We start from the raw sequence: 20,797 nt of genomic DNA on the forward strand, positions 1-20,797 counted from the left end.
GGCGGAAAGAAATAGGCAAAAAGATAATTCCAAAGAAATGTCAATGCATACACTACTTCCGCCTGAAGATCCCCAGACCTGAATAGGCCCCTGGTAAGTTCTTTATTCAGATGAGATGCCAACAGATCTATTTCTAGAAATGTACACATCTGAAAAATTGAAAAACATATCTGGGTAAGAGAGACCATTCTCCCGGAAGTAAAGTTTGATTAACAGAGATAATCCGCTTCCCAAATATCTATACCTGGGAAAAAAACACAGAATTTAGATAGGAGCTGGATTTAGCCCAAGCTAATATCCGAGACACTTCTGTCACAGCCTAAGGACTGATAGTCCTACCCTGATGATTGACATACACCATAGTTGTGATATTGTCTGAAAAACAATAAACGTCTCTTCTTCAAAAAGAAACTAACTGAAAAACTCTGAGAAAGCACGGAGTTCTAAAATATCAAATGGTAATCTCGCCTCCTGAGATTTCCAAACCCCTTGTGCTGACAGAGATCCTCAGACAGCCTCCCAACCAAAAAGACTCACATCTGTAGAGATCATGGTCCAGGTTGAAAGAAACGAAGAGACCTGTAGGACTAAATGATGGTGATCTTAACCACCAAATCAAGAGAGATAAATATTAGGATTCGAAGATTTAAAATGCGAAATCCTAGAATCCCTGCACCATAATTCAGCATAAAAGACTGGAAAAGTTCTTTCTATTGAAAAATGAGCAAAGGGAATTGAATCCAATGCTGTGGCCATAAGACCTAAAACTTCTATGCATATATAGCAACTGAAGGAAATAATAGAGACTAAAGGTACCGACAGACGGAACACAATAAAATTGTCCCTTGTCTGATAGAGACAAAGACAGTGACACAAACTATCTGGAAACCTAAAAAGGTGACCCTTGTGTGAGGAATCAAGAGCTTTTGAAAAAAAGATCCTCTAACTATGTCCTGGAAGAACAAAGTGAATCATATGAGATTCCGCATCCTCAGAAAATAATCTGAATGAAAACAGAAAAATGAAAATATGCATTTATTGTATCTAATGAAAACAAATAATGCTACCACTGACCAAAAAAAAGGCAGAATAGTCTGAATAAAACTCCAAAACCCAGTTCCTAAAAATGGAACTGGAAGAAATACCCCAGAAGATTCCAGGTCTGAGCAGCCATGCTTCAACAGTACCCAAAATATATAGGACCGAAACACACTTAAAGAAAGTGTTAGCCTTACTGGAATAAAATCAAAGAAATTTGGACCGAATAGAACCAAAGAAATTTCAAAAAAGTCTTAACCTGCCCCTTGCCAGCCAAGCTGGAATACGGCACGTACATCGCAATTTTAGGGAGCTGATTTCGAACTGAAAAATTTCCAATTTAAAAACAGAATTTATGTTTACCTGATAAATTACTTTCTCCAACGGTGTGTCCGGTCCACGGCGTCATCCTTACTTGTGGGATATTCTCTTCCCCAACAGGAAATGGCAAAGAGCCCAGCAAAGCTGGTCACATGATCCCTCCTAGGCTCCGCCTTCCCCAGTCATTCGACCGACGTAAAGGAGGAATATTTGCATAGGAGAAATCATATGATACCGTGGTGACTGTAGTTAAAGAAAATAAATTATCAGACCTGATTAAAAAACCAGGGCGGGCCGTGGACCGGACACACCGTTGGAGAAAGTAATTTATCAGGTAAACATAAATTCTGTTTTCTCCAACATAGGTGTGTCCGGTCCACGGCGTCATCCTTACTTGTGGGAACCAATACCAAAGCTTTAGGACACGGATGAAGGGAGGGAGCAAATCAGGTCACCTAGATGGAAGGCACCACGGCTTGCAAAACCTTTCTCCCAAAAATAGCCTCAGAAGAAGCAAAAGTATCAAATTTGTAAAATTTAGTAAAAGTGTGCAGTGAAGACCAAGTCGCTGCCTTACATATCTGATCAACAGAAGCCTCGTTCTTGAAGGCCCATGTGGAAGCCACGGCCCTAGTGGAATGAGCTGTGATTCTTTCAGGAGGCTGCCGTCCGGCAGTCTCGTAAGTCAATCTGATGATGCTTTTAAGCCAAAAAGAGAGAGAGGTAGAAGTTGCTTTTTGACCTCTCCTTTTACCAGAATAAACAACAAACAAGGAAGATGTTTGTCTAAAATCCTTTGTAGCATCTAAATAGAATTTTAGAGCACGAACTACATCCAAATTGTGCAACAAACGTTCCTTCTTTGAAACTGGATTCGGACACAAAGAAGGCACGACTATCTCCTGGTTAATGTTTTTGTTAGAAACAACTTTCGGAAGAAAACCAGGTTTAGTACGCAAAACCACCTTATCTGCATGGAACACCAGATAAGGAGGAGAACACTGCAGAGCAGATAACTCTGAAACTCTTCTAGCAGAAGAAATTGCAACCAAAAACAAAACTTTCCAAGATAATAACTTAATATCAACGGAATGTAAGGGTTCAAACGGAACCCCCTGAAGAACTGAAAGAACTAAATTGAGACTCCAAGGAGGAGTCAAAGGTTTGTAAACAGGCTTGATTCTAACCAGAGCCTGAACAAAAGCTTGAACATCTGGCACAGCTGACAGCTTTTTGTGAAGTAACACAGACAAAGCAGAAATCTGTCCCTTCAAAGAACTTGCAGATAATCCTTTCTCCAAACCTTCTTGAAGAAAGGATAGAATCTTAGGAATTTTTATCTTGTCCCAAGGGAATCCTTTAGATTCACACCAACAGATATATCTTTTCCATATTTTATGGTAGATTTTTCTAGTTACAGGCTTTCTGGCCTGAACAAGAGTATCAATGACAGAATCTGAGAACCCTCGCTTTGATAAAATCAAGCGTTCAATCTCCAAGCAGTCAGTTGGAGTGAGACCAGATTCGGATGTTCGAACGGACCTTGAACAAGAAGGTCCCGTCTCAAAGGTAGCTTCCATGGTGGAGCCGATGACATATTCACCAGGTCTGCATACCAAGTCCTGCATGGCCACGCAGGAGCTATCAAGATCACCGATGCCCTCTCCTGATTGATCCTGGCTACCAGCCTGGGGATGAGAGGAAACGGTGGGAACACATACGCTAGTTTGAAGGTCCAAGGTGCTACTAGTGCATCTACTAGAGTCGCCTTGGGATCCCTGGATCTGGACCCGTAGCAAGGAACCTTGAAGTTCTGACGAGAGGCCATCAGATCCATGTCTGGAATGCCCCACAACTGAGTAATTTGGGCAAAGATTTCCGGATGGAGTTCCCACTCCCCCGGATGAAATGACTGACGACTCAGAAAATCCGCTTCCCAATTTTCCACTCCTGGGATGTGGATTGCAGACAAGTGGCAGGAGTGAGTCTCCGCCCATTGAATGATTTTGGTCACTTCTTCCATCGCCAGGGAACTCCTTGTTCCCCCCTGATGGTTGATGTACGCAACAGTCGTCATGTTGTCCGATTGAAACCGTATGAATTTGGCCTTTGCTAGCTGAGGCCAAGCCTTGAGAGCATTGAATATCGCTCTTAGTTCCAGAATATTTATCGGGAGAAGAGATTCTTCCCGAGACCAAAGACCCTGAGCTTTCAGGAGTCCCCAGACCGCGCCCCAGCCCACCAGACTGGCGTCGGTCGTGACAATGACCCACTCTGGTCTGCGGAAGCTCATCCCCTGTGACAGGTTGTCCAGGGACAGCCACCAACGGAGTGAATCTCTGGTCCTCTGATCTACTTGTATCGTCGGAGACAAGTCTGTATAATCCCCATTCCACTGACTGAGCATGCACAGTTGTAATGGTCTCAGATGAATTCGCGCAAAAGGAACTATGTCCATTGCCGCGACCATCAAACCTATTACTTCCATGCACTGCGCTATGGAAGGAAGAGGAACAGAATGAAGTACTTGACAAGAGTTTAGAAGTTTTGATTTTCTGGCCTCTGTCAGAAAAATCCTCATTTCTAAGGAGTCTATTATTGTTCCCAAGAAGGGAACTCTTGTTGACGGAGATAGAGAACTTTTTTCTACGTTCACTTTCCACCCGTGAGATCTGAGAAAGGCCAGGACGATGTCCGTGTGAGCCTTTGCTTGTGGAAGGGACGACGCTTGAATCAGAATGTCGTCCAAGTAAGGTACTACTGCAATGCCCCTTGGTCTTAGCACCGCTAGAAGGGACCCCAGTACCTTTGTGAAAATTCTTGGAGCAGTGGCTAATCCGAACGGAAGTGCCACAAACTGGTAATGCTTGTCCAGAAAGGCGAACCTTAGGAACCGATGATGTTCCTTGTGGATAGGAATATGTAGATACGCATCCTTTAAATCCACCGTGGTCATGAATTGACCTTCCTGGATGGAAGGAAGAATTGTTCGAATGGTTTCCATTTTGAACGATGGAACCTTGAGAAACTTGTTTAGGATCTTGAGATCTAAGATTGGTCTGAATGTTCCCTCTTTTTTGGGAACTATGAACAGATTGGAGTAGAACCCCATCCCTTGTTCTCCTAATGGAACAGGATGAATCACTCCCATTTTTAACAGGTCTTCTACACAATGTAAGAATGCCTGTTTTTTTTATGTGGTCTGAAGACAATTGAGACCTGTGGAACCTCCCCCTTGGGGGAAGCCCCTTGAATTCCAGAAGATAACCTTGGGAGACTATTTCCAGCGCCCAAGGATCCAGAACATCTCTTGCCCAAGCCTGAGCGAAGAGAGAGAGTCTGCCCCCCACCAGATCCGGTCCCGGATCGGGGGCCAACATCTCATGCTGTCTTGGTAGCAGTGGCAGGTTTCTTGGCCTGCTTACCTTTGTTCCAGCCTTGCATTGGCCTCCAGGCTGGCTTGGCTTGAGAAGTATTACCCTCTTGCTTAGAGGATGTAGCACTTGGGGCTGGTCCGTTTCTGCGAAAGGGACGAAAATTTGGTTTATTTTTAGCCTTGAAAGACCTATCCTGAGGAAGGGCGTGGCCCTTACCCCCAGTGATATCAGAAATAATCTCTTTCAAGTCAGGGCCAAACAGCGTTTTCCCCTTGAAAGGAATGTTAAGCAATTTGTTCTTGGAAGACGCATCCGCTGACCAAGATTTTAGCCAAAGCGCTCTGCGCGCCACAATAGCAAACCCAGAATTTTTCGCCGCTAATCTAGCCAATTGCAAAGTGCCGTCTAAGGTGAAAGAGTTAGCCAATTTGAGAGCATGAATTCTGTCCAAAATCTCCTCATAAGAAGAATCTTTATTGAGCGCTTTTTCTAGTTCATCGAACCAGAAACACGCTGCTGTAGTGACAGGAACAATGCATGAAATTGGTTGTAGAAGGTAACCTTGCTGAACATACATCTTTTTAAGCAAACCCTCTAATTTTTTATCCATAGGATCTTTGAAAGCACAACTATCTTCTATGGGTATAGTGGTGCGTTTGTTTAGAGTAGAAACCGCCCCCTCGACCTTGGGGACTGTCTGCCATAAGTCCTTTCTGGGGTCGACCATAGGAAACAATTTCTTAAATATAGGGGGAGGGACGAAAGGTATGCCGGGCCTTTCCCATTCTTTGTTTACAATATCCGCCACCCGCTTGGGTATAGGAAAAGCTTCGGGGGGCCCCGGGACCTCTAGGAACTTGTCCATCTTACATAATTTCTCTGGAATGACCAAATTCTCACAATCATCCAGAGTAGATAACACCTCCTTAAGCAGAGCGCGGAGATGTTCCAATTTAAATTTGAATGTAATCACATCAGGTTCAGCTTGTTGAGAAATTTTCCCTGAATCTGAAATTTCTCCCTCAGACAAAACCTCCCTGGCCCCCTCAGACTGGTGTAGGGGCACTTCAGAACCAATATCATCAGCGTCCTCATGCTCTTCCGTATTTTCTAAAACAGAGCAGTCGCGCTTTCGCTGATAAGTGGGCATTTTGGCTAAAATGTTTTTGATAGAATTATCCATTACAGCCGTTAATTGTTGCATAGTAAGGAGTATTGGCGCACTAGATGTACTAGGGGCCTCCTGTGTGGGCAAGACTGGCGTAGACGAAGGAGGGGATGACGCAGTACCATGCTTACTCCCCTCACTTGAGGAATCATCTTGGGCATCATTTTCTCTAAATTTTGTGTCACATAAATCACATCTATTTAAATGAGAAGGAACCTTGGCTTCCCCACATACAGAACACAGTCTATCTGGTAGTTCAGACATGTTAAACAGGCATAAACTTGATAACAAAGTACAAAAAACGTTTTAAAATAAAACCGTTACTGTCACTTTAAATTTTAAACTGAACACACTTTATTACTGCAAATGTGAAAAAGTATGAAGGAATTGTTCAAAATTCACCAAAATTTCACCACAGTGTCTTAAAGCCTTAAAAGTATTGCACACCAAATTTGAAAGCTTTAACTCTTAAAATAACGGAACCGGAGCCGTTTTTATGTTTAACCCCTATACAGTCCCTGGTATCTGCTTTGCTGAGACCCAACCAAGCCCAAAGGGGAATACGATACCAAATGACGCCTTCAGAAAGCCTTTTCTATGTATCTGAGCTCCTCACACATGCATCTGCATGTCATGCTTCTCAAAAACAACTGCGCAATAGAGGCGCGAAAATGAGGCTCTGCCTATGATTAGGGAAAGCCCCTAGAGAACAAGGTGTCCAATACAGTGCCTGCCGGTTATTTTACATAATTCCCAAGAATAAAATAATTCCTCAAAGCTATGAAGTATTAAAAATGCTTATATATCAATCGTTTTAGCCCAGAAAATGTCTACCAGTCTTAAAAGCCCTTGTGAAGCCCTTTATTCTTATGTAATAAAAATGGCTTACCGGATCCCATAGGGAAAATGACAGCTTCCAGCATTACATAGTCTTGTTAGAAATGTGTCATACCTCAAGCAGCAAAAGTCTGCTCACTGTTTCCCCCAACTGAAGTAAATTCCTCTCAACAGTCCTGTGTGGAAACAGCCATCGATTTTAGTAACGGTTGCTAAAATCATTTTCCTCTTACAAACAGAAATCTTCATCACTTTTCTGTTTCAGAGTAAATAGTACATACCAGCACTATTTTAAAATAACAAACTCTTGATTGAAGAATAAAAACTACAGTTAAACACCAAAAAACTCTAAGCCATCTCCGTGGAGATGTTGCCTGTACAACGGCAAAGAGAATGACTGGGGAAGGCGGAGCCTAGGAGGGATCATGTGACCAGCTTTGCTGGGCTCTTTGCCATTTCCTGTTGGGGAAGAGAATATCCCACAAGTAAGGATGACGCCGTGGACCGGACACACCTATGTTGGAGAAAACATGTTACTTGGGAAAGAATTCAGGAATTCGTTCCTTAATAAGAACAACCAAACTAGTATAAGCTTAAAGTTTTAGTCTTAGAACTCAATCTTGAAGCCCAGAGTAACAGTTAAGAATTGAATCCAATTATAAAACAAATAATTGATTATCTTAGAACAAAAGAAATATGGATTTTTAGAAATCACAAAATTCTTCTAGCTAAAACAGCTAAAGACATAGATTAAACCTCATTTGCGAAAATATTCAATAAAATGAAGACACAAATGAAATTATTAGCATGATAGTCCAGTTAAAGGACCAGTCAATACAGTGGACTTGCATAATCAATAAATGCAAAACAACAAGACAAATGCAACAGCACCTAGTCTAGTAAATTTTGTCCCTTTAACAATGCTAAAATAAATCATAATCTGATACTTGATCTTAAAGTAAACAGAAAAAATGAAGCAATTGCAACATCCAAATAAATCACAGGTCCAAGAAAAGTACCTGAAAATAAATAATTTTCCATAAATAAGATACAACCATCTAAAGGAAAATAAATACTATTTTGCTATAGAAACAATAGCATAATTAGTAGGAGTAGAGATAGCCCCAATAAATTGGAGAACCCTCCAAATTGAATTTAACTGCCGGCAAAGAATATAGTTTAAAACCTTTGAAGAAGGAATAAAAGAAAATTCTCAGCCTATTCCATTCCCTAGTATGAGGAATTGGAAAAAAAACCTCTGAAAACACAGAAGAATAAATAAGCAGAAATATTGTTAGCTAGTCTTGAAAAAGAACTAGTTACCTTAATATCCAAAATAATCAACACCTTTTCAACAAAGAACAAATGTACTTTAATAAAAAAATAAAATAAAAAAGTAGATTTGTTAGTGTCAATATCTGATGAAGAAAATTCTGAATGAGAAAAAACATCATCAGAGAAGGATAAATCAGTATGTTGTTGGTCATTTGAAACTTCAATAATTAAAAAAGAAGTTTGAAAAAGACCTAAAAATTTTATTAGAAGGCACGATGTCAGACAAAGCCTTTAAAATAGAATCAGAAAAATATTTCTTATAAATCTTCTAAATATTTATTGTACATAAGATGTAAAAAGAATGGCAATATATAAAGCATAAATACTAATGGATTCTGCATGTAAAAGTTTATCATGATAACTTATTACAAACCATAGCTAAAGATAAACATTCATAACATTTAAAATAAATGAACTTAGCTTTGGTAGGACTGAACTCAGTCAACAGGAATCCTCTTAGATTGTTTTGAAACAGGAACAGTGAAATCTTGCAATATGTAATAGAAAAAAACAATATTTAAAGCAAAATTATCAAATTCCTTAAATGACAGTTTCAGGAATGGGAAAAGAATGCAAAATAATAAGCTTCTAGAACCAGAAGCAATAAAAAAGTGAGGTTTAGATAATGTGAGGAAAAAAAGTGAAACAAAAAATACGCCCACATTTTTTGGCGCCATATATGACGCCCACATTATTGGCGCTAAATACAACGCCCATATATTTGGCGCCAAGTATGACGCCACATCCTCTGACGCCAGAACCGACGCCCACATTTTTTGGCGCAAAAAAATGTCTGAATACACATGCGTCAAAAATGACGTATTAACAGAATACAACTTCCGGCGTCAACTACGGCGCCGGAAATGACGAAATTTTTGCGCCAAAAAAGTCCGCGCCAAGAATGACGCAATAAAAAGAAACATTTTCTGCCCCTGCGAGCCTAACAGCACACAGGGAAAAATGATCAATTGAAAATTTTCAAGGTAAAGAATAATAAATTGAATTAAAATGCATTATCCCAAATAATGAAACTGACAGTCTGAATTTTAAAGGAATACTGATTATCCTGAATCATAGCAAATATAAGTATAAAGACATATATTTAGAACTTTATATAGAAAGTGCCCAACCATAGCATAGAGTGTCATAATAAAATAAGACTTACTTACCCTAAGACACTCATCTACATATAGTAGATAGCCAAACCAGTACTGAAACGAGAATCAGTAGAGGTAATGGTATATAAGAGTATATCGTCAATCTGAAAAACATAATTTATGTAAGAACTTACCTGATAAATTCATTTCTTTCATATTAACAAGAGTCCATGAGCTAGTGACGTATGGGATATACATTCCTACCAGGAGGGGCAAAGTTTCCCAAACCTTAAAATGCCTATAAATACACCCCTCACCACACCCACAAATCAGTTTAACGAATAGCCAAGAAGTGGGGTGATAAGAAAAAAAGTGCGAAGCATAAAAAATAAGGAATTGGAATAATTGTGCTTTATACAAAAAAATCATAACCACCACAAAAAAGGGTGGGCCTCATGGACTCTTGTTAATATGAAAGAAATGAATTTATCAGGTAAGTTCTTACATAAATTATGTTTTCTTTCATGTAATTAACAAGAGTCCATGAGCTAGTGACGTATGGGATAATGACTACCCAAGATGTGGATCTTTCCACACAAGAGTCACTAGAGAGGGAGGGATAAAATAAAGACAGCCAATTCCTGCTGAAAATAATCCACACCCAAAATAAAGTTTAACAAAAAACATAAGCAGAAGATTCAAACTGAAACCGCTGCCTGAAGAACTTTTCTACCAAAAACTGCTTCAGAAGAAGAAAATACATCAAAATGGTAGAATTTAGTAAAAGTATGCAAAGAGGACCAAGTTGCTGCTTTGCAGATCTGGTCAACCGAAGCTTCATTCCTAAACGCCCAGGAAGTAGATACTGACCTAGTAGAATGAGCTGTAATTCTCTGAGGCGGAATTTTACCCGACTCAACATAGGCAAGATGAATTAAAGATTTCAACCAAGATGCCAAAGAAATGGCAGAAGCTTTCTGGCCTTTCCTAGAACCGGAAAAAATAACAAATAGACTAGAAGTCTTACGGAAAGATTTCGTAGCTTCAACATAATATTTCAAAGCTCTAACAACATCCAAAGAATGCAATGATCTCTCCTTAGAATTCTTAGGATTAGGACATAATGAAGGAACCACAATTTCTCTACTAATGTTGTTGGAATTCACAACTTTAGGTAAAAAAAAAAAAAAAAAAAAGAAGTTCGCAACACCGCCTTATCCTGATGAAAAATCAGAAAAGGAGACTCACAAGAAAGAGCAGATAATTCAGAAACTCTTCTAGCAGAAGAGATGGCCAAAAGGAACAAAACTTTCCAAGAAAGTAGTTTAATGTCCAATGAATGCATAGGTTCAAACGGAGGAGCTTGAAGAGCTCCCAGAACCAAATTCAAACTCCAAGGAGGAGAAATTGACTTAATGACAGGTTTTATACGAACCAAAGCTTGTACAAAACAATGAATATCAGGAAGAATAGCAATCTTTCTGTGAAAAAGAACAGAAAGAGCGGAGATTTGTCCTTTCAAAGAACTTGCGGACAAACCCTTATCTAAACCATCCTGAAGAAACTGTAAAATTCTCGGTATTCTAAAAGAATGCCAAGAAAAATGACGAGAAAGACACCAAGAAATATAAGTCTTCCAGACTCTATAATATATCTCTCGAGATACAGATTTACGAGCCTGTAACATAGTATTAATCACGGAGTCAGAGAAACCTCTATGACCAAGAATCAAGCGTTCAATCTCCATACCTTTAAATTTAAGGATTTCAGATCCGGATGGAAAAAAGGACCTTGTAACAGAAGGTCTGGTCTTAACGGAAGAGTCCATGGTTGGCAAGATGCCATCCGGACAAGATCCGCATACCAAAACCTGTGAGGCCATGCTGGAGCTATTAGCAGAACAAACGAGCATTCCCTCAGAATCTTGGAGATTACTCTTGGAAGAAGAACTAGAGGCGGAAAGATATAGGCAGGATGATACTTCCAAGGAAGTGATAATGCATCCACTGCCTCCGCCTGAGGATCCCGGGATCTGGACAGATACCTGGGAAGTTTCTTGTTTAGATGAGAGGCCATCAGATCTATCTCTGGGAGCCCCCACATTTGAACAATCTGAAGAAATACCTCTGGGTGAAGAGACCATTCGCCCGGATGCAACGTTTGGCGACTGAGATAATCCGCTTCCCAATTGTCTACACCTGGGATATGAACCGCAGAGATTAGACAGGAGCTGGATTCCGCCCAAACCAAAATTCGAGATACTTCTTTCATAGCCAGAGGACTGTGAGTCCCTCCTTGATGATTGATGTATGCCACAGTTGTGACATTGTCTGTCTGAAAACAAATGAACGATTCTCTCTTCAGAAGAGGCCAAAACTGAAGAGCTCTGAAAACTGCACGGAGTTCCAAGATATTGATCGGTAATCTCACCTCCTGAGATTCCCAAACTCCTTGTGCCGTCAGAGATCCCCACACAGCTCCCCAACCTGTGAGACTTGCATCTGTTGAAATTACAGTCCAGGTTGGAAGAACAAAAGAAGCCCCCTGAATTAAACGAAGGTGATCTGTCCACCACGTTAGAGAGTGCCGAACAATCGGTTTTAAAGATATTAATTGATATATCTTCGTGTAATCCCTGCACCATTGGTTCAGCAAACAGAGCTGAAGAGGTCGCATGTGAAAACGAGCAAAGGGGATCGCGTCCGATGCAGCAGTCATAAGACCTAGAATTTCCATGCATAAGGCTACCGAAGGGAATGATTGAGACTGAAGGTTTCGACAGGCTGTAATCAATTTTAGACGTCTCTTGTCTGTTAAAGACAAAGTCATGGACACTGAATCTATCTGGAAACCCAGAAAGGTTACCCTTGTTTGAGGAATCAAAGAACTCTTTGGTAAATTGATCCTCCAACCATGATCTTGAAGAAACAACACAAGTCGATTCGTATGAGACTCTGCTAAATGTAAAGACGGAGCAAGTACCAAGATATCGTCCAAATAAGGAAATACCACAATACCCTGTTCTCTGATTACAGACAGAAGGGCACCGAGAATCTTTGTGAAAATTCTTGGAGCTGTAGCAAGGCCAAACGGTAGAGCCACAAATTGGTAATGCTTGTCTAGAAAAGAGAATCTCAGGAACTGATAATGATCTGGATGAATCGGAATATGCAGATATGCATCCTGTAAATCTATTGTGGACATATAATTCCCTTGCTGAACAAAAGGCAATATAGTCCTTACAGTTACCATCTTGAACGTTGGTATCCTTACATAACGATTCAATAATTTTAGATCCAGAACTGGTCTGAAGGAGTTCTCCTTCTTTGGTACAATGAAGAGATTTGAATAAAACCCCATCCCTTGTTCCGGAACTGGAACTGGCATAATTACTCCAGCCAACTCTAGATCTGAAACACAATTCAGAAATGCTTGAGCTTTCACTGGATTTACTGGGACATGGGAAAGAAAAAATCTCTTTGCAGGAGGTCTCATCTTGAAACCAATTCTGTACCCTTCTGAAACAATGTTCTGAATCCAAAGATTGTGAACAGAATTGATCCAAATTTCTTTGAAAAAACGTAACCTGCCCCCTACCAGCTGAACTGGAATGAGGGCCGTACCTTCATGTGAACTTAGAAGCAGGCTTTGCCTTTCTAGCAGGCTTGGATTTATTCCAGACTGGAGATGGTTTCCAAACTGAAACTGCTCCTGAGGACGAAGGATCAGGCTTTTGTTCTTTGTTGAAACGAAAGGAACGAAAAAGATTGTTAGCCCTGTTTTTACCTTTAGACTTTTTATCCTGTGGTAAAAAAGTTCCTTTCCCACCAGTAACAGTTGAAATAATAGAATCCAACTGAGAACCAAATAATTTGTTTCCCTGGAAAGAAATGGAAAGTAGAGTTGATTTAGAAGCCATATCAGCATTCCAGGTCTTAAGCCATAAAGCTCTTCTGGCTAAGATAGCCAGAGACATAAATCTAACATCAACTCTAATAATATCAAAAATGGCATCACAGATGAAATTATTAGCATGCTGGAGAAGAATAATAATATCATGAGAATCACGATTTGTTACTTGTTGCGCTAGAGTTTCCAACCAAAAAGTTGAAGCTGCAGCAACATCAGCCAATGATATAGCAGGTCTAAGAAGATTACCTGAACATAGATAAGCTTTTCTTAGAAAAGATTCAATTTTTCTATCTAAAGGATCCTTAAACGAGGTACCATCTGACGTAGGAATGGTAGTACGTTTAGCAAGGGTAGAAATAGCCCCATCAACTTTAGGGATTTTGTCCCAAAATTCTAACCTGTCAGACGGAACAGGATATAATTGCTTAAAACGTTTAGAAGGAGTAAATGAATTACCCAATTTAATCCCATTCCTTAGCAATTACTGCAGAAATAGCATTAGGAACAGGAAAGACTTCTGGAATAACCGCAGGAGCTTTAAAAACCTTATCCAAACGTATAGAATTAGTATCAAGAGGACTAGAATCCTCTATTTCTAAAGCAATTAGTACTTCTTTAAGTAAAGAGCGAATAAATTCCATCTTAAATAAATATGAAGATTTATCAGCATCAATCTCTGAGACAGAATCCTCTGAACCAGAAGAGTCCAAAGAATCAGAATGATGGTGTTCATTTAAAAATTCATCTGTAGAGAGAGAAGATTTAAAAGACTTTTTACGTTTACTAGAAGGAGAAATAACAGACAAAGCCTTCTTTATGGATTCAGAAACAAAATCTCTTATGTTATCAGGAACATTCTGCACCTTAGATGTTGAGGGAACTGCAACAGGCAATGGTACATCACTAAAGGAAATATTATCTGCTTTAACAAGTTTGTCATGACAATTATTACAAACAACAGCTGGAGGAATAGCTACCAAAAGTTTACAGCAGATACACTTAGCTTTGGTAGATCCAGCAGGCAGTGGTTTTCCTGTAGTATCTTCTGGCTCAGATGCAACGTGAGACATCTTGCAATATGTAAGAGAAAAAAACAACATATAAAGCAAAATAGATCAAATTCCTTATAAGACAGTTTCAGGAATGGGAAAAAAATGCCAAACATCAAGCTTCTAGCAACCAGAAGCAAATGAAAAATGAGACTGAAATAATGTGGAGACAAAAGCGACGCCCATATTTTTTGGCGCCAAATAAGACGCCCACATTATTTGGCGCCTAAATGCTTTTGGCGCCAAAAATGACGCCACATCCGGAACGCCGACATTTTTGGCGCAAAATAACGTCAAAAAATGACGCAACTTCTGGCGACACGTATGACGCCGGAAACGGAAAAGAATTTTTGCGCCAAAAAAGTCCGCGCCAAGAATGACGCAATAAAATGAAGCATTTTCAGCCCCCGCGAGCCTAACAGCCCACAGGGAAAAAAGTCAAATTTTTGAGGTAAGAAAAATATGATAATTTAAAGCATAATCCCAAATATGAAACTGACTGTCTGGAAATAAGGAAAGTTGAACATTCTGAGTCAAGGCAAATAAATGTTTGAATACATATATTTAGAACTTTATAAATAAAGTGCCCAACCATAGCTTAGAGTGTCACAGAAAATAAGACTTACTTACCCCAGGACACTCATCTACATGTTTGTAGAAAGCCAAACCAGTACTGAAACGAGAATCAGTAGAGGAAATGGTAAATATAAGAGTATATCGTCGATCTGAAAAGGGAGGTAAGAGATGAATCTCTACGACCGATAACAGAGAACCTTATGAAATAGACCCCGTAGAAGGAGATCACTGCATTCAATAGGCAATACTCTCCTCACATCCCTCTGACATTCACTGCACGCTGAGAGGAAAACCGGGCCCCAACTTGCTGCGGAGCGCATATCAACGTAGAATCTAGCACAAACTTACTTCACCACCTCCATAGGAGGCAAAGTTTGTAAAACAGATGATGATTTGTGGGTGTGGTGAGGGGTGTATTTATAGGCATTTTAAGGTTTGGGAAACTTTGCCCCTCCTGGTAGGAATGTATATCCCATACGTCACTAGCTCATGGACTCTTGTTAATTACATGAAAGAAAGGCAGGTAAGAGATGAATCTCTACGACCGATAACAGAGAACCTATGAAATAGATCCCGTAGAAGGAGACCATTGAATTCAAATAGGCAATACTCTCTTCACATCCCTCTGACATTCACTGCTCTCTGAGAGGAAAACCGGGCTCTAGCCTGCTGCGAAGCGCATATCAACATAGAATCTAGCACAAACTTACTTCACCACCTCCATGGGAGGCAAAGTTTGTAAAACTGAATTGTGGGTGTGGTGAGGGGTGTATTTATAGGCATTTTAAGGTTTGGGAAACTTTGCCCCTCCTGGTAGGAATGTATATCCCATACGTCACTAGCTCATGGACTCTTGCTAATCACATGAAAGAAATAAAGACTGCACTTACCTCTATGCTGAGCGACAGCATGACATGCCTCACAGGATCAAGAGGTCTTCTTTCCTCCTGCAGCTCTGTGGACACAGAAAGGGCCTTAGTTACTATACAGAAGGGCAGCACTAGCATGGAAGGCGCAGTGAGGGTAAAACCCCACCAGTTCCCATTGCTTTAAAGCCACCTGTAGCTCTACTCTAGAGGCTGACAAGGAATACAGCTACACCCTATAGTAAAATAGCACACTTTGGTACCATTTTAAAAATAATAAACTCTTGATTGAAGAATCTAAACTAACACCTCACTTTACCTCTTCCTATCACTAACACAGGCAAAGAGAATGACTGGAGTGGGAGGGAAGGGAGGAGCAATATATACAGCTCTGCTGTGGTGCTCTTTGCCTCCTCCTGCTGACCAGGAGGCGATATCCCACAAGTAAAGATGAAATCCGTGGACTCATCGTATCTTGTAAAAGAAAATATTGTTACTTTCATAACGCCTACACAGAACCTGCTTTTAGAATAAGGGGACAAGTAAGTCAGAGGCAGGTAAAGCAGATCTCATACATTATAAGGCTTTATGGAACTTCAAAGCAGGAGTAGAATTGAATCCACAATATCGTTAATATTTTCTGTAAACAGAAAGCATGCAGCGTCTCAGCGACTCATCTGGGGAGAACATGAAAAATAAAAAACAACTCTGTAGGGATCACATCACTAAGATTAGACTTCCTACATGATTAATCAGTTAGAAAAAATTTGGCTTAGTAATGCGGCGATTAGAAGACACTCCCCCTGCAAACGGAAGCAACATATTAACAAAATTGCGCAGATAGAAACAGAATGCGCCCTCAGATCTGAATTCCCGCCATTGAAATAGCTCTGCAAACAGAGCAGTAACGATAATAAAGATAGCCCTTGTATACAAGTCTCCAACCTTAGTAAATAAAGGAAGCCATTAAGGAGACATATGCCCTCTCAGCTATGTAACTTCCTTAAATCTATTAGAAATAAAGAGCAAGCTCAATAACCTAAAAGGAGCCCTCTATTACAAATCTTAATACACATGAGGCATAAGGGATTACCCAGATAAGCCTCTGAACGTACCAGAGCCAACACAAAATAACAGGGTATATTAGTATACAGGAAAGTATTAACCCCTAGTCACAATAGTGCCTGCATCCTGCTAAAAATATATCCTTCCAAGGATATACAGGTGAAACTCGAAAAATTAGAATTGTGCAAAAGTTCATTTATTTCACTAATGCAACGTAAAAGGTGAAACTAATATATGAGATAGACTCATTACATGCAAAGCAAGATAGTTCAAGCCGTGATTTGTCATAATTGTGATGATTATGGCTTACAGCTCATGAAAACCCCAAATACACAATCTCAGAAAATTAGAATATTGTGAAAAGGTGCAATATTCTAGGCTCAAAGTGTCCCACTCTAATCAGCTAATTAAGCCATAACACCTGCAAAGGGTTCCTGAGCATTTAAATGGTCTCTCAGTCTGGTTCAGTAGGAATCATAATCATGGGAAAGACTGCTGACCTGACAGTTGTGCAGAAAACCATCATTGACACCCTCCATAAGGAGGGAAAGCCTCAAAAGGTAATTGCAAAAAAAATTGGATGTTCCCAAAGTGCTGTATCAAAGCACATTAATAGAAAGTTATGTGGAAGGGAAAAGTGTGGAAGAAAAAGGTGCACAAGCAGATGGGATGACCGCAGCCTGGAGAGGATTATCAGGAAAAGGCCATTCAAAAGTGTTGGGGACTTTCACAAGGAGTGGACTGAGGCTGGAGTCAGTGCATCAAGAGCCACCACACACAGACGGATCCTGGACATGGGCTTCAAATGTCATATTCCTCTTGTCAAGCCACTCCTGAACAACAAACAACGTCAGAAGCATCTTACCTGGGCTTAAGAAAAACAGACCTGGTCTGTTGCTCAGTGGTCCAAAGTCCTCTTTTCTGATGAGAGCAAATTTTGCATCTCATTTGGAAACCAAGGACCCAGAGTATGGAGGAAGAATGGAGAGGCACACACTGCAAGATGCTTGATGTCCAGTGTGAAGTTTTCACAGTCTGTGTTGATTTGGGGAGCCAGGTCATCTGCTGGTGTTGGTCCACAGTGCTTCATTAAGTCCAGGGTCAACGCAGCCGTCTACCAGGAGATTTTGGAGCACTTCATGTTTTCTACCGCCGACGAGCTCTATGGGGATGCTGACTTCATTTTCCAGCAGGACTTGGCACCCCCACATGCCCACACTGCCAAAAGAACCAAAACCTGGTTCAATGACCATGGGATTATTGTGCTTGATTGGCCAGCAAACTCGCCTGACCTGAACCCCATAGAGAATCTATGGGGCATTGCCAAGAGAAAGATGAGAGACATGAGACCGAACAATGCAGAAGAGCTGAAGGCCGCTATTGAAGCATCCTGGTCTTCCATAACACCTCAGCAGTGCCACAGGCGGATATCTTCCATGCCACGCCGCATTGAGGCAGTAATTGCTGCAAAAGGGGCCCAAACCAAGTACTGAGTACATACAGTATGCATGCTTATACTTTTTAGAGGTCCAATATTGTTCTATGTGCAATCCTTGTTTTATTGATTGCATGTAATATTCTAATTTTCTGAGATTGTGGATTTGGGTTCTTCATGAGCTGTAAGCCATAATCATCACAATTATGACAAATCACGGCTTGAACTATCTTGCTTTGCATGTAATGAGTCTATCCAATATATTAGTTTCACCTTTTAAAGGGACAGTCTACCTTCATAACAAAGTGAACTATTTCGTTAGTTTGCCCCTTATTAAGTTGTGCTACCTGTTTGTCAGCATGCTGCCCACAATGGTGTCTGTTTTATTTTCAAAAGATTCACGCCGTTTTAGATTTGCAAATGGCCCCTGAACTCCGCCTCCTATGACATCATCCATGCCTCACTTCAATACACTACCCTGTGTCTCCCTGAGATCGCAAATAAAGCTAATATGGCGTTCCCGGTATTGTGCACATGCGAATTATACAGCCATTGACGTTACTGCAAAATCGATCTGTCCTGGCTGGCTTGTAGATAGAATAACTGTTCAAGCCTAAAAACGGTCCCTAGCTCTTCCGGTCGACTTTGATCATGCGCAGTAACTAGACGCACAACGCAGTGACGTCATCAACATTCACGGGCACGAAATTTGAAAATGAAGAAGCCGGCAGTAGGTGGAGTTCAGGGGCCATTTGCAAATCGAAAATGGCGTGAATGGATTTTAAATAATCTTAAATAACTGAGACCGTTGTGGGCAGCATGCTGACAAACAGGTAGGACAACTTATTAAGGGGCAAACTAACTAAATAGATCACTTTGTTATGAAGGTAGACTGTCCCTTTAAGTTGCATTAGTGAAATAAATTAACTTTTGCACGATATTCGAATTTTTCGAGTTTCACCTGTATTATGTCCCCAAGAAAGTTGCCGTATATGTCATAAGTGCACAGTCCCCCTATATAGAAGAACAAAAGGCACTTACCTGCAATCCAGCCGTCCAGCAGGAGGACAGTCTGACCGGTATGAGAGGAAGCCACTCCTCACATAGACCTCAATGTAAACCTGCATGGCAGCAGGGCAGCTCACCCAGTTTGAGATGCATTTTCCCTCACATGGACCTGTGGAAAAAAAGAAAGACTGAGTAATCTTACTCAGGCTTTCAAGTTAGGGCAGCAACAACTATTTGGGAGGCGCAGTGAGGATTATACCCCACAAGGTACCAATTGCTTAAAAGCCACCACTGCTCTACTGAAGAGACTGACATGGGCTATGGCTAAACCCCAGGAAAGAGCAGAACAAGCTTGCTCTGTTTTAAAATAATAAACTCTTAATTGAAGAATCTTCTTTTCAAACACCTAAACTTTCCCACCTCCTTGCTTTTAACGTAGGCAAAGAGAATGACTGGGGGTTGTGGGAAGGGAAGTGATATTTAAAAGCTTTGCAGTGGTGCTCTTTGCCTCCTCCTGCTGGCCAGGAGTGGTAGTCCTAACAGTAATTAATGATGATCCGTGGACTCTTCGTGTCATTAGAAAGAAAGACTCTCCACATTTTCATAACAGAATTTTTTTTATTACCCGCTCTAGCTATATCATAAAAGTTTTAACTTTAGTCCCTTAAAAATATCAGCCAAATTCTGGATCAAATAAAGACACAAATAAAAGGCTAATTATATCACTACTTGGGAGTTTCTTTTTTTTTTCTTTTTATGTGAAAACAAATATTTTACTCACCTGTCCCATTGAAAATATTATTTGATAAGGAATTGTTCATTCCAAACGCCTGATTTCTGTTCATGCCAAACCCCGACATGCTTTAGTAAAAGAAAGAGAAAAAAATGAGTTTAGTTAAAATTCAACTAAAATGTTTTGATTACTTTTTTTGTCTAATTATAAAGCAAATGATGTATAAATCAATCCATACAGAAATAAAGCAGTGTACATATGAGGCTTTCTACACTTTGTTCCAAATTATTATGCAAATTCTATTTCAATGTCACAAAGATTAAATATTTTTTTTTTTTTTCAGTTTAACTCATGGATGGCATTGTGTCTCAGGGCTCTTTTGATCACTGAAAACAATCTCGGACACCTGTGATAATTAGATTGCCAGGTGAGCCCAATTAAAGGAAAAACTACTAAAGGAGGGTGTTCCACATTATTAACCCCTTAATGACCACAGCACTTTTCCATTTTCTGTCCGTTTGGGACCAAGGCTATTTTTACATTTTTGCGGTGTTTGTGTTTAGCTGTAATTTTCTTCTTACTCATTTACTGTACCCACACATATTATATACCGTTTTTCTCGCCACTAAATGGACTTTCTAAAGATACCATTATTTTCATCATATCTTATAATTTACTATAAAAAAAAATATAAAATATGAGGAAAAATTGAAAAAAACACACTTTTTCTAACTTTGACCCCCAAAATCTGTTACATATCTACAACCACCAAAAAACACCCATGCTAAATAGTTTCAAAATTTTATCCTGAGTTTAGAAATACCCAATGTTTACATGTTCTTTGCAAGTTATAGGGCCATAAATACAAGTAGCACTTTGCTATTTCCAAACCACTTTTTTCCAAAATTAGCGCTAGTTACATTAGAACACTAATATCTTTCAGGAATCCCTGAATATCCCTTGACATGTATATATTTTTT

General features: G+C 40.0%; 1 protein-coding gene across 2 annotated transcripts in view; it reads right to left on the reverse strand.

The window, feature by feature from the left end:
- CNOT2 (CCR4-NOT transcription complex subunit 2) overlaps positions 1–20,797 on the reverse strand; it is a 644,096-nt gene that overhangs the window by 215,524 nt on the left and 407,775 nt on the right. For both annotated transcript variants that reach the window (XM_053716789.1, XM_053716790.1), the window contains exon 6: positions 19,866–19,945. In XM_053716789.1, the coding sequence (XP_053572764.1) occupies positions 19,866–19,945 (80 nt within the window). The remainder of the gene's footprint in view (positions 1–19,865; positions 19,946–20,797) is intronic.

Source organism: Bombina bombina, chromosome 6 (genome assembly GCF_027579735.1).
Source record: "Bombina bombina isolate aBomBom1 chromosome 6, aBomBom1.pri, whole genome shotgun sequence".
Classification (NCBI taxonomy): Eukaryota; Metazoa; Chordata; class Amphibia; order Anura; family Bombinatoridae; genus Bombina; species Bombina bombina.